Here is a 13,018-nt window from a genome sequence, read left to right as displayed (position 1 = left end):
GGGACAGGAGTTTGATAATAGAGGGCTCTTCAATCTAGCAGACAAAGGTGCAACAAGATCCAAGGGCTGGAAGTTGAAGCGAGAGAAATTCAGACTAGAAATAAGATGCAGTTTGTTAACAGTGAAGGTAATTGAGCATTGGAACTATTTACCCAGGGTTGTCATGGATTTTCCAACAGAGGACATTTCTAAATCAAGATAGGATGTTTTTCTAAACGATTTGCTCTAGTTCAAACAGGAATGAATTCAGGGCAGTTCTATGGCTTGTGTTATGCAGGAAGGCAGACTAGATGATCACAATAGTCGATTCTGGCTTTGTAACCTATGAATCCTCAGTGCCCTGTCAAGGACACCTGAAATTGGGAGCACTTTAGGCTGAGCAGCTGGGACTGGGAGGGATCCTGGAGAATGGCTACTGAGGATCCTCTTGGCTGGATGCAGAATCCTGTTCTTGTTCTGAGCTGCTCCAAGCTGCATCTGGCCTGAGAATGTCTTCCTGCATCCCATCTGGAGGGTGCATCTTCTCATTTCCCCAGTCAGTTTCACAGCCAATGTCAACAGTGAGAGCAAATATAGAGCTCTGGCCCCAGGATAGCACAAACCTGATAGGAGTGATTGCTGGGAGGGGCAGGGCTGAGAGGACGGCATCAGCAGGGAGGTGAGGGTGGGGAGGCAGGGGAGTGCCCCTTGATGATGAGCTGGACAGGGCACGGAGAGAAGCCGGGATCCCTCTCTGTGAGCTAGCAGCAGACGTGTCATATTGGGTGTGTCTGTCTCACACCCTTCTGCCCTATGAGGAGAAGATGAGCTTTTGGGAGCCTTGTTCTGCCACTATTGGTAATGCTTCTTGAAGGAGGAACTCGCCCCAGAGCAGAGGGATTCCAAATGTCTCTTCCCTACCTTCCTCCTAGCCCTGGCCCTGTTCCATCCTCTTCAGCAGATGGCATCTATCTCCAGTATTCATAAGGCCCATCACCACAGCATTCAAATGTCAAACAACTAACATTTGCATGATGCAGCTTTTTGTCTCTTCCCATTCCTGGAAATGTTCTTCTCTTAGGGAGATGCCATTCCTAAGGGAGACCTCAGTGAAGAGATAGTTTTTGTCCAGAGATCTGAACAGGCTCAGCCTAAGCCACTCATGGAAGATTTGTTCTACAGCTGAGGTCCCATCACCACATACACTCTGCCCTGAACTTAGGTTTGCTGAGCTCTATCAGCCCTGGGGAGCTTTGTGTTAGTCTGTTCTATATGGGAGATTCCCCAAATTACCCAGGGCAATTTCATGCCTGGTAGTCTCAGTGACTCATTCCTTCAGTCCTGAAACTAGGCTCATTGTGCAATGTTGGGGAGTTTCCTGTGCAGTTTTGTAAAGAGGACACATCCACTTCTTCACTCTGTGAAATCCTAAACACCTTAAGGTGCTGTCACCAGTGAGATAATGTTGCTGTCCCCATGGTGAATTGCAGAGTTTACAGGGTTTCCATTTGTTAATCATTCCATCTTCTGAGATAAGGAGCTGTGGAATGTTCCCTATCTCCCAGCTGTCATGACATTTTACTGCCAGGTTATGTCCACTAAGGAGAGACCCTGGCACAGAAAGATGTGTCAGTTCAGAACCTGACAGTTGCTTCTCCCATCTCAGGCTCTCTGCAGCCTCCAGGGCTAAAGGAGGAGTGAGTAGTTACTATTTATCTTAGGGTTTTATAGTACCATCCACATAAAATCAACAATAAAATCCTTCCTTAGAGGTTTTTAAGGTCAGGCTTGACAAAGCCCTGGCTGGGATGATTTAGTTGGGGAATGGTCCTGCTTTGAGCAGGGGGTTGGACTAGATGACCTCCTGAGGTCCCTTCCAACCCTGATATTCTATGATTCTATGAACAATAGCAAAGTCCTTAGTGGACTTCATAAACTCTCTCACACTCCTCCCTTTTCAGAATCAAAACTCTTTAGGGTAGAGTGTGGGGTTGTGTTTTGGGGGGTGATAGTAGTGGGTAAGGGTTTGAAAATAGAAGGGGGTGTTCATATTGTGAGCACCACACAGAGTGGAAAGGCTTTCTCAAAGAAAAACCATTGCAGTGGTTCCTCAAGATAGTCAGGCTCTGGATTTGCTTGATCACCTCTGGAAGACTGTTCCATGCATTGTCCCCAGCCCTCATGTGCTTTGCCCAGGGCTTTGAGATTTTTATTGCCCCAGAGGAGTACAGCTGTCATGATGATTCACAGTTCAAAATTTGGTCCCTGATGTAGCTGATCCATTAATTTCTTTGAAAATTAGGACCAAGGCCTTAAACTTGCCTTGGAGCAAGTGGAGGGACTTGAGCACAGGCCTGATAGGCTGCCATGAGCACATGCCATGGAGAAGGCGGGCAGCCACATTCTGTATCAGTTGGAGCCTGTGCATCATCTTGACATTCAGCTTCAGATACAATGATTTACTGTAACCCAGTCTGGAGGTGACAAATGCATCGATTAGTATGGACAGGTCCTTGTCCAGGGGGAATGGCTTAAGTTTCCTAACAATCTGAAGGTGAAAGAAGGCATTTTTGGAAACTGATACTGCCTGGTTATCCAGGCTTAGCAAGGAATCTAACAAGACCCTGAGGTTTTGTACCATTCTGACCAATGGGGGCTGCATGTCTTCAATGGAAGGTGGAGACAACATCTTGGCCAGCTCTTCAAAGTGTTTCCTGTTTCCAACTAGCATCCTTTTGGTTTTGCTCAGGTTTAGCTTAAATAAGCTGCTCTTCATCCAAGAGCTTATTTCTTGTAGGCATTCTGACACTTTAGTAGTGGCAGTGGTTGCATCAATTGAGGATGAGATAAACAGTTATGTCCTTGGCATACTGTTGGCAACTGAGCCCATGAGGTCTGTCTCTCTCTCCCAGTGGTCTCATGTAAGTAGTGAAGAGAAGCAGGGATAGATAGTGTGGATCCAACAGGACCCAGCAGGTGAGGCCTTTGGAGAGGAAGAGCCACTACCCATCACCACTCTGGGTCTGCCGGAGAGGAATGATTGGAGTTACTGTAATGCTGAGCTGACTACTCCAGCTTTGTCACATAGGTGTGTGTTAGTAGCACCTTGTGGTCCACTGTATCCAAGGCTTCAGAGAGGTCCAGCAGAGTGAGCATGGAGATCTGACCTGTGTCCATGGCCATGAGAAGATTGTCTTTTAGTGTAACTAGAGTGACTTTTGTGCTGTGCCTTGAGCTGAACCCTGATTCTGAGATATCCAGTGTGCTGGCTGATGTCATATGTTGGAGCTATTTTCTCAATTATTTTGCCCAGGTATGGGAGGTTGGAGACAGGATGGTAGCTGGAGAGATCTTCAGGGTCAAGTGTTGGCTATAGTTGACAACTGGGTGAACTATTGCATTTTCCAAGGAGTTTGGTAGGCGTGCATCTCTGAGGGGCACTGACTATTTCCATTAGGAGTAGGCAGACTTGTTATTCTTTGGCTTGTACCAGTCAGAAGTGGCATAGATCTGTTTCGTAGGCTGTGGCTCTAATATGTTTCAGGGCTTTTTGAGCATTGGCTTGTGTGATTAAGCCAGACTCAGTCATAGACCATGGGGCAGGTAATACAAATCATGTCAGGGAGGAATTTTCTGTCCCAGTTAGCTCCATAGGTATTCGGCTGATCTTATCAGTGAAGTATGCTGACAGTTCTTCACAATGGTCGATGCTTGGCTCTGGAGTCTGGGCTACGCAGTCGGGGTTGATTAGCTGGTTCACTGTATGGAATAGCTCTGATGGCCCTGATTCTGCTGCATTGATTGTTGATGAGTAGAAGGCTCATTTTGACTCTGTTACTGCAGTGGCCTAGTCCTAGAAGTGTTGTTTGTGCTGCTGGCTGAGGAATTCAGAATGTTTTTTGCATCTCTGGAGTTTGAACTTTCTGCGTGTGTGCCTCAACTGCTGTAGTTCATCTGTCAACCCTTGTGTCTTCTTGGTCAGTCGGGGGTGGGGGGAATGGATGGGTTGGGTGCCGATGGTAGTGGACAACAGGTGATTGTACTGTACTAACTCATTGGTGCTTTGGCTTTGTGTTTGTATGGCTTTTCTCCTAGGGCGAGTTGAAAACCTAGGGAGGTCAGGAGTCTTCAGCGGTGGACCAGCTTTGGTTGTTCATTACCATTGTGGAACGGCTCTGGTCTCTGCCTAGATGAGGAAGTGTATGATGGTGACATCTCCAATATCCAGTCCTAGACTGAAGATAGGCTTCAACATATGTCTGGCTGCATGTGTGAGTCCAGAGACTGCCTGGGAGAATCCCATGGTTTCCACGTGGTTACTACTAGAAAGAAAACTCCAACTGCTCCTTAGCAGCTGAGTGGACACAGGCTGGTCCCCACTGTTCCATTCACCCCATTTTATTCTTCCTTCCTTTCTGTATAGGACTGTTCAATAGAGCAGCTTCTGTCTGGGCAGCAAGCCAGATCTACACCACCCTTCAGTTAGGAGAGAAAGTGTTTAATGCTTCGCAGGGACACATCGGCCAAACCAAATGCCTGGTTGAAATGGGCACCACTTCAAAATAAATCAAACTTCACCTGACCCAGAAGGATCTTCTAGCCAGTGAACACTCACAGGAAGCCTCTACCTTGTGCATATTCAAAAAGGAATTGACGGACAGAGCCCTGGGGTGGGACATGGCAGCTGGTTCTATGGCCAGATTCTCAGCTGGTGTAAACTGGCATATTTCTATTAACTTCAATAGAGCACTACTGATTTATGAACCTGAAGATATCTAATCGATCACTGGGTATTTATATCACGCTCATCACAGTGATTGCTGATTAATATCAATATCCTACGGCACTTTAGGAGAGGAGAGAAAGAAGAATCCTGGATCCAGTAGAAACTGCAGAGGAATTTTAGGGAGGCACAAGGTTACGTAAACTAGTCAGCTTAGGGGCAGGGCCGGTGCAACCCATTAGGTGACCTAGGCGGTCGCCTAGGGCGCTAGCATTTTGGGGCGGCATTTCGGGTCCTTTGGCGGTGACTGCAGCGGCCGGATCTTCGGCCGCCCCGGTTGTCGTCGGCATTTAGGCAGAGGGAGCTGGGGCAGGGGGGCGCGGGGAGGGCCGCCTGCAGCAAGTAAGGGGGTAAGGGGGCGGCCCGCAGGGGAACTCCCCGCCCCAGTTCACCTCTGCTCCGCCTCCTCCCCTGAGCACACCGCCCCGCTCTGCTTCTCTCCCTCCCAGGCTTGCGGCGCCAAACAGCTGATTGGTGCCGCAAGTCTGGGAGGTGGGAGAAGTGGAGCGGCGACGGCGTGTTCGGGGAGGAGGCGGAGCAGAGGTGAGCTAGGGCGGGGAGCTGCCGCACAGCTCCCTGGGCCGGGGGGAGTTGCCGTGGGGGGGGGGGCCTCGGGGGGGGGGGGGGGTGCCGGCGGGGGGGGGGGGGGGGGCACAAGGTGGAAGTTTCACCTAGGGCAGGAAACATCCTTGCACCCGCCCTGCTTAGGGGGCTGAGAACCTGACATTCTTGTGAAAAGTATCACAGGTGGTTCAGCATTTCATCTCCTCTGGAATATCATGCCTCCCACAGCACAGTCACCTGGCATCACAGTGGGGTTTTGATTTAGCACGGACTCAGAGGGACAAGGGCCACCTCCTAAATCCCCAGCAACATTTCCTGTAGTGTCTGGATTTCCCTTGGTGTTTTCTCAAGGAAGTTATTATAACCAAAGACAATGCTACCATCCTGCAGCATTCCCCACAGGAATGCCAAGTCACAGCTTGCAGAAGTGTCCTGCATCTGGTAACAGCAGCTTCTGGGAAGGTTGCTAGACTTTCCTACTTTCCCATTTTTCTCATCTGTTTACACTGGAATTGGCTGAGCTTCATTTGTTAATATTTGATAGGGCCTGTCTGCCCTCTGAACTCAAGGCGTTTGCTCTCCAAGGATACTAAATATAATTTAGCTCTGTAATAAACCTGTGCAGCAATCTGCACCTTTGGTAGCTGGAGGGAAATTGCAGAGAGTGTTTAGTTTGGGCTTCAAGATCCAGTTCCATCCAGAACACAAGTAAATACTGCAATCAAGAGATATGATTGACACTAGCATTGGATGTCCTGCAGGTGGAAACCTACAGCAGCCTCGTATGCACCCTCTGCATGACAGTCTCACCTGCATCCCAGTCCACCTGCAGGATTATTATTACTGTAGGTCCAGGAACCGCAGTCAAGGATCAGGGCCCCGTTGTACTAGGCACTGTACAGCCAAGTAATGAGGAAGATAGTCCTTGCCACAGAGAGCTCATAATCTACTGTCAGATAGGATAAAACAGGTGGATGAAAGAGACAAACAGGATGGGAGGTTGCTATAACAAAATAAACAGAGGTCTGGCTACTACAGGCTTCTGCCCTGCACCACTGTAAACCAGCATCCCCACTACCATGCACTATCACCTTGTCTTCTTCTGAACATGTCTACAGTTGTGAGCCACATGCAGCTTCTCTGGGCATCATGCTTTTGATGAGAAGAATGTAGCAATTTCATTAAGTCATAGATTTTAAGACCAGAAAGTATTATTACGACCATCTAGTCTGACTCCCAGTATAACACAGGCCAGAGAACCATACCCAATATACTCTGTATCAAGCACATAACTATAGCATGTCTGTTAGAAAACGATCCAGTCTTGATTTAAAGACTTCAAGTGATGGAGAATCCACCACATCCCTAAGGATGGTGTTCCAGTGGTTAATTAACCTCTCTGTAAAAAATACGCACCTTATTTCTAATTTGAATGCATCTAGCTTCACCTTCCAACCTTTGGATCACATTATGCCTTTTTCTGCTAGATTAAAGAGCTGTCTGCTATCAAAAATCTTTCCCCCCACGTAGATACTAATAGCTGTGATCAAGTCACCTCTCAACCTTCTTTTGGTTAACTTGATAGATTGAGCTTCTTAATGCTTTCACTCTAAGGCATGTTTTCCAGATCTCCAGTCATTCTTTTAGCTCTTTTTGGAATCCTTTACAATTTTTCAACATTCCTTTTGAAAAGTGGACAGCAGAACTGGACACACTATTCCAGTAGTGGTCTCACTACTGCCCCATGCAGAGATAATACCAGCTCCCTACTCCTACATGTATGCCCTAAGGTCATATTTGCCCTTTTTGCTACAGCAGTGCACTGGGCGCTCATGTTAAACAGGTTACCTACCATGACCCTTCAGTCCTTGTCAGTGTCACTGCATTCTAGAATACTGTGTCCCATCATTTAATGTGACCTACATTCTTTGTTGCTAATATGACTTGCAACTGGCTGTATTAAAATGCATATTATTCAAATGATAGCACCTTACCAAGCGATCCAGGTTAGCCTGTACAACTGGTCTGTCCCCATCGTTATTTACCAATTTTTGTGTCATCTGAAATTTTACCAGTAGTGGTTTTAGCTTTTCTTCCGGATTATTGATAAAACTATTTAATAGCATTAGGGCCAAGAACAGAGCTCTGCAGGCCCCTGCTAGGAACACCCACGTTGGATGACTATTCCCTGTTTACGGTTATTTTGTGAGATTATCATGTAACCATTTTTTAATCCATTTAATCCTCTGATGCTGCAAATGGTGGTGGGAATGACCAGCCAACCAGTCACTGGTGCAAAAGACAGATCTAAGTTAGTGCCCTTTACAGCCAAAATATATACTTTCTCCATCCCCAGCTTCTGGCAAGAAGCTTGCCCCTCACAACAGGGCTTCAGAGACGGTTTCTGCAGGTGGCTGCTCTCAGGACAATCCATTGTGAGGGGGATTACCAGCAGGTGTCTGTAGATTCAGGTTTCAGAGTGGTAGCCATGTTAGTCTGGTTGGTGATGGGATGTGGTCCAGACTTAGTGGCAATCCTGAGAGCACTGGGCCCTGCTGTGTACCGCTTACCCTGAGCTCCTGCTCTGGGATTGAGAGGCCAAATACTGTAGATACCCTTTATTCTTGGAGGGGGCCCTGTCACCCAGCACACCATTCACCAGTTTATGCCTTTTGGCCTTGCCCTTGATGTGACTTTGGCCTTTTGTTAATGGAGCTACACAAGTGTTGGCTTCACAGTGGAACGGGCACTGGGGCATGGTGGTAAAGCAAGTGTGCCCAGGTCATCCAGTGCCTGCCTGGAGCAGCTGCTTTGCTTCAGTCAGCTGCACTTTTGTCCTCTGACACTGGGAGCTTTTGGTGAGTTTTGTCAGTTGCCTTCTCCTGATTTCTGCCTGTGGTCCCTCATTGCAGCTGGTGCCCTGGGGGACGGGCTGCTGCCGTTCTGAAAATGCCAGGCAGGGAAATGAGCTAATTTCAAAATCTTTAGGGAGATTCTGGGGGCTGCTGAGGTACTCAGAACCTTCTGGGGCCCGACGCCCCCATGGGATGAAGCTAGTGGATGCAAGTTACTCATCTCCTGCAGGGGAGAATCAGGACTCTGGGCTGTAGATATTCTGAGATGCAAGTGGAGCCATTTTATGGCTCTTTCCCTGCCCTGGGGATTCATTTGCCAGACACACACAATTCCTGGGCCCCTGCTGTTGATGTGCAACCTGGGACATATCCCACCTGGATTCTGAGCTCACAGCTGCACTGGGATGAGACTCAGCTTTGTAATGACTCTTCTCTGTGTGGCTCAGAGATCAATGTTCCGGAACTGGGAATGCCTCCAATTCGGGGGAAGCTGAGGCCCCTCTCAATGCTGATGGACAATGTTCTTCCAAGAGGCCCCTTTAGCAGCTCCTCAGGGATTTCTCCAGAGCAGAATGTGCCTCCAGGCGAGACTCTTTCCACTCCAGTGACCCTACACTCTTTCCTTTGTAAATCACCCCTCTGGGATTTGCAGCATCATTGAGGACATGCTAATTAGTCTGAATCAATTTTTGAGAGGCTGTGCTGGCATCGAGTGTGGGGCTGCTATGGCTCACAAAAGTCTCATTGTTAGGAAAACAGTGGGATTATCTGAGTAGCTGCTAGAGTTTGGGGGGGGGGGAGAAACAGGCTTTTCTTCTGACGCATACTTGTAGGGTTTCATAGGTGCTTTGTGTCACTCAAGGGGCTTAGAAAGGGGAGTTATCAAATCCTCCTTGACTGGGTAAAGGCCCAAAGGCGGGAGGCATTGGAAAACCCCCACAAATGATCATCAAAGCAGCAGGAGTGCCTGGGAGAGGAAGATCTGGCCCCCTGGATTCTTCATATCTGACAGCGGCTGAGATCAGTGATTAACAGATGTTTTTATTATTGCCTTTTCAGAGATTGGCTTGAGGCAATGGCCACTTCGGTGGGGACATTCCCAGCTGCTCTGTTGACTCCAACACCTGCTTTCCAGCTGACAGCAAATACCACCAGCGAAGGTGAGGAGAATTGCGTCTTCAATGAGGAGTTTAAATTCATCCTGCTGCCCGTGTCCTATGGGTTTGTCTGTGTGGTGGGGCTACTGCTCAATTCCTGGGCCTTGTGGATGTTCATCTGTAAGATGAGGCCCTGGAACGCCACCACCACCTACATGTTTAATCTGGCTGTCTCAGACACTCTGTACGTGCTTTCTCTCCCCACCCTGGTCTATTACTATGCTGACCGCAACAACTGGCCCTTTGGGGAAGGACTCTGCAAGATTGTGCGCTTCCTCTTCTATGCCAACCTATACTGTAGCATACTCTTCCTCACCTGCATCAGCGTGCACCGCTACGTGGGGATCTGCCACCCCATTCAATCGCTCGGGTGGGTGAAGACCAAGCATGCCCGCCTCATCTGCGTGGGTGTGTGGTTCATTGTCACCATCTGCCTCATACCCAACCTGATCTTTGTCACCACCAGCACCAGCGGCAACAACACTCTTTGCCATGACACCACTAAGCCTGAAGAGTTTGACCACTATGTGCACTACAGCTCCTCAATCATGGCCCTCCTCTTTGGCATCCCCTTTCTGGTGATCGTTGTGTGCTACAGTCTGATGGCTAAGAGGCTTTGGAAACCCAGCCTATCCAGCTCCAACCAGAGCATCCCCGTCTACAAGAAACGCTCTATCAAGATTATCATCATTGTAATCACAGTCTTTGCCATTTGCTTCCTACCCTTCCACATCACACGGACACTGTACTATACTGCCAGGCTCTTCCAAGCCAACTGCAGGACCCTCAACATCGTCAACTTCACCTACAAGATCACACGGCCTCTGGCCAGCATCAACAGCTGCATAGACCCCATCCTGTACTTCCTGGCTGGGGATAAGTACAGGGGAAGGCTGCGTCGGGCTGCGCTCAAAATGCCCAAATCTGAGAACCCATCTACTCTAGCCCTTGTCTCACAACTCAAGAAGAATGGCTTCTCCACCTCCCGAGGTGCCAGCTACTCCATCAATGATGCCTGAGAAAAGGGGGTGAAACTGACAGACAATGGATGCAGCAAGGGGTATTGAAAGGGCTAGAGCCTGGGGAGCCAGTATGCATCTAGGCCAGAATGTGGGACCAGCATTAGGGAAGCCAGTAGAGTTGCTAGGTTAGCCTCACTCCAGAACAGAGGTCTTCTCCATCTCCTCCTAATCTCTGTGAATTATTTCCCCACTGTGCTGTGTCTGCTTCTCACACAAACATTCTGGCACCAGGTTTAACCTCTGAATGCTTTTGAACTAGGTTTACATTCCCACTCTCAGAGCATGCTCCACCCCCTCACACAGACCAAACATCTATCTCAGAGCCAGGGATATTCCCTGTCTTGTCACAGCATGGGAGGACTGCCCAGAGTAATGCCAATGGGAGTGCAGAGAGAAGAGACCCCTACGTCCCATAAGGAAATAGAGGAGGCCAGCGGGATTGTCTTATGAAGAGTACGAGAGACTCACAGGTAGCGAATTCCCTGCTTCAGATGCAAGTGGACGAGGCAGCCAGGGCAGGCAAGGAAGCACTTTCAGGGCACTGGTTCTAGCAATGCAGAAGAGAGACTGGGGCTGGCTCTGGCAGGATGCAGGAGATGGGGTAGGGATGCACACAGAGTTAAAGCCTGCGCAGTGGCCATGGAATTGTGTGTGTATTGTAGATGCTGTTACATGTCTCTGTCCCTTTGTGTATGGGAGGGCATGACTCACCATATAACTAACAGAGAAGGCACCACAGCACCTTTGCTCCCAACTCTCCTAGCTCCAGGTGGTTGGAGGGTGGGCAGAGCCCCCAGGGCAATGAAGCCCATGAAAGCAACTAATTGATCCACGAATAAAATGTTTTCCTGAGCAATTTTCCTAAGGCCCAGGACTGTTTCCCTCCCTATTGCCACCAGGAAATCAATAAACAGGAGAGAACTGGCATGCATGAGAATCTTTTAAATGCCTCATTGAAGGTCCATTTGGCTCAGCCAGGCTGTGACGTGTCCATTGCTGAAAGCTGAGAAAGGATGGAATGCCAGGTGACACGTCTGCCCGGGCTCAGGGGCTTGGCACATTTCCTTCAGGCTTCAGGAGAGTTCAGAGCCAGTTTCACCCCTCAGGACTCTTGGAAATGGCCAGCGTGAGTTTTCCACTGCAGTCAGAGTGGGGAAATAACTGAGGGCACACCTGCTACCTCTTGATAGGTCTTGTAAAGGGGAAGGGTAGCAGAGGGGAAGGCCCAGGTGGTTTCCCAGGGCCTCCAAAGCAGGTCTTAGATGATTTGTGAGGTTGGTATTGTACCGAATGGAGACTCCAAGCTCAGCATGTTTTACACCTACATTGCTCCTGCTGGGGAAATTTCCCCAGTCCCTTTAGATCTGCACTTAGTGGGCTCAAGTATTCAAATGAAAGGTTTGAGACTCAAGAAGAAAGGCCTGTGGTAGGAAGGGGGCATTTTCCCTGCTTTTTGCTAATTTTCCCTGCTTTTTGCTAATTTTCCCCACCAGATCATACCTGAAATGGCTTTCACACACCCCAGCACCATCCACCCCCACTCCCACCATGTCTCAGTGCCTCTTGCCCAACTGAGGATGGGCTTGTTTACATAGGTTCTGGCATTTCAGCCTCTGAAATATGCCCCTTAGATTCGTGGTGAGAGTCAAGAGGCAAGGAAGATTCACCACTTAATGTTCCATTTTTCTCTGCCAGATATTAGCCAAACTCCAGCAAGCATTTCTAAAGCCAGTGAAAAGCTTCCCCGAGCCCCCGACAAATCCCTAGCGCGACCTGCCGTGGCACCACCTGTGTTAGCATTTCTGCAGGGAAGCCAGGAAATTGGGTACTTAGAGGCACTATAATAGGAAGTTAACAAGCTCTTTAGAATGTTTCCTTTATTGGTATTTACTTTTGAAATGTTTGCATAACTCTATTGTTTAATTGTGTAGGCATATGGTGCTATCCACAAGGGAGTATACAGGTGAGCATGTAAAGTGCTCCAGCGATAATGCTGGATGATACTAACGCACTAGGTTGTAATGAATTAGATATTCCACATTCTAGAATTCATGAGCCCAGCCTGCCTTCTGTGGGGAGCAGAGCTGGGACAGGAAGGGAGACATGCACAGGGGCAGGACCATCTTTGCCAATGGGAATTTGAGAGGGGAGCTGCAAAGCAACCCGTTTTGTCCTCCCCTCAGGATTGTGTTCATACGACTCAGCCTGGTCTCATGGGTGATCTTTGCTTTCAAAGCTGCTGTCATCTACGCCCAGGGAACAGCTCACCAGGATGCCCCTGGCCTGGGCCCAGCACCGGGCACTATCCAATCACCAACTTTCCCTACAGTGAAGCAAAAGCTTTAAGCTAACGGATGGGTCTTGTGCCATCACCTTCTCTGCTTGCAGAGGCTGGAGGGTCAGGTGCAGAAGCTGCCCTCTACCCCTGAATACTCTCCAAGGACAGAAACAAGTTTCCTAGCTGTTTATTCTTGGCCTGGTTCTCTCACTCCTGTGCCGGGTGCTCTGCACCAGGTGCTGATGTCTCCCCCTCAGAGGTGCTGAATTTCAGTGGGGCTGTGGGCATGCAAATTGCTTTGGGAGCTTTGGAAATGGAGGAAATTATTACCACTGTTTCAGCCCTGTTTCCTCACAGACTCCATGGAAAGCAGTACCTGC

The 13,018-nt window shown here is 48.8% G+C and overlaps 1 protein-coding gene across 1 annotated transcript; it reads left to right on the top strand.

The window, feature by feature from the left end:
- Positions 1-5,442: 5,442 nt before the first annotated feature.
- On the top strand, positions 5,443-11,818 carry P2RY4 (pyrimidinergic receptor P2Y4). Its single transcript, XM_024201312.3, has one exon. It carries the CDS (start codon positions 9,257-9,259, stop codon positions 10,355-10,357), a length of 1,101 nt encoding a protein of 366 aa, XP_024057080.2. The 5' UTR covers positions 5,443-9,256; the 3' UTR covers positions 10,358-11,818.
- The last annotated feature ends 1,200 nt before the right edge of the window (positions 11,819-13,018 follow it).

Source organism: Terrapene carolina, unplaced genomic scaffold, assembly GCF_002925995.2.
Source record: "Terrapene carolina triunguis isolate 2854851 unplaced genomic scaffold, T_m_triunguis-2.0 Scaffold131, whole genome shotgun sequence".
NCBI classification, from domain to species: Eukaryota; Metazoa; Chordata; order Testudines; family Emydidae; genus Terrapene; species Terrapene triunguis.
The sequence above is the reverse complement of the archived record's forward strand: the minus strand, read 5'-3'. Positions and strand labels throughout refer to the sequence as shown.

Coding starts and splice junctions, on each gene's coding strand:
- P2RY4 (XM_024201312.3), top strand. CDS start 9,257: ATGGCCACTTCGGTGGGGACATTCCCAGCTGCTCTGTTGACTCCAACA.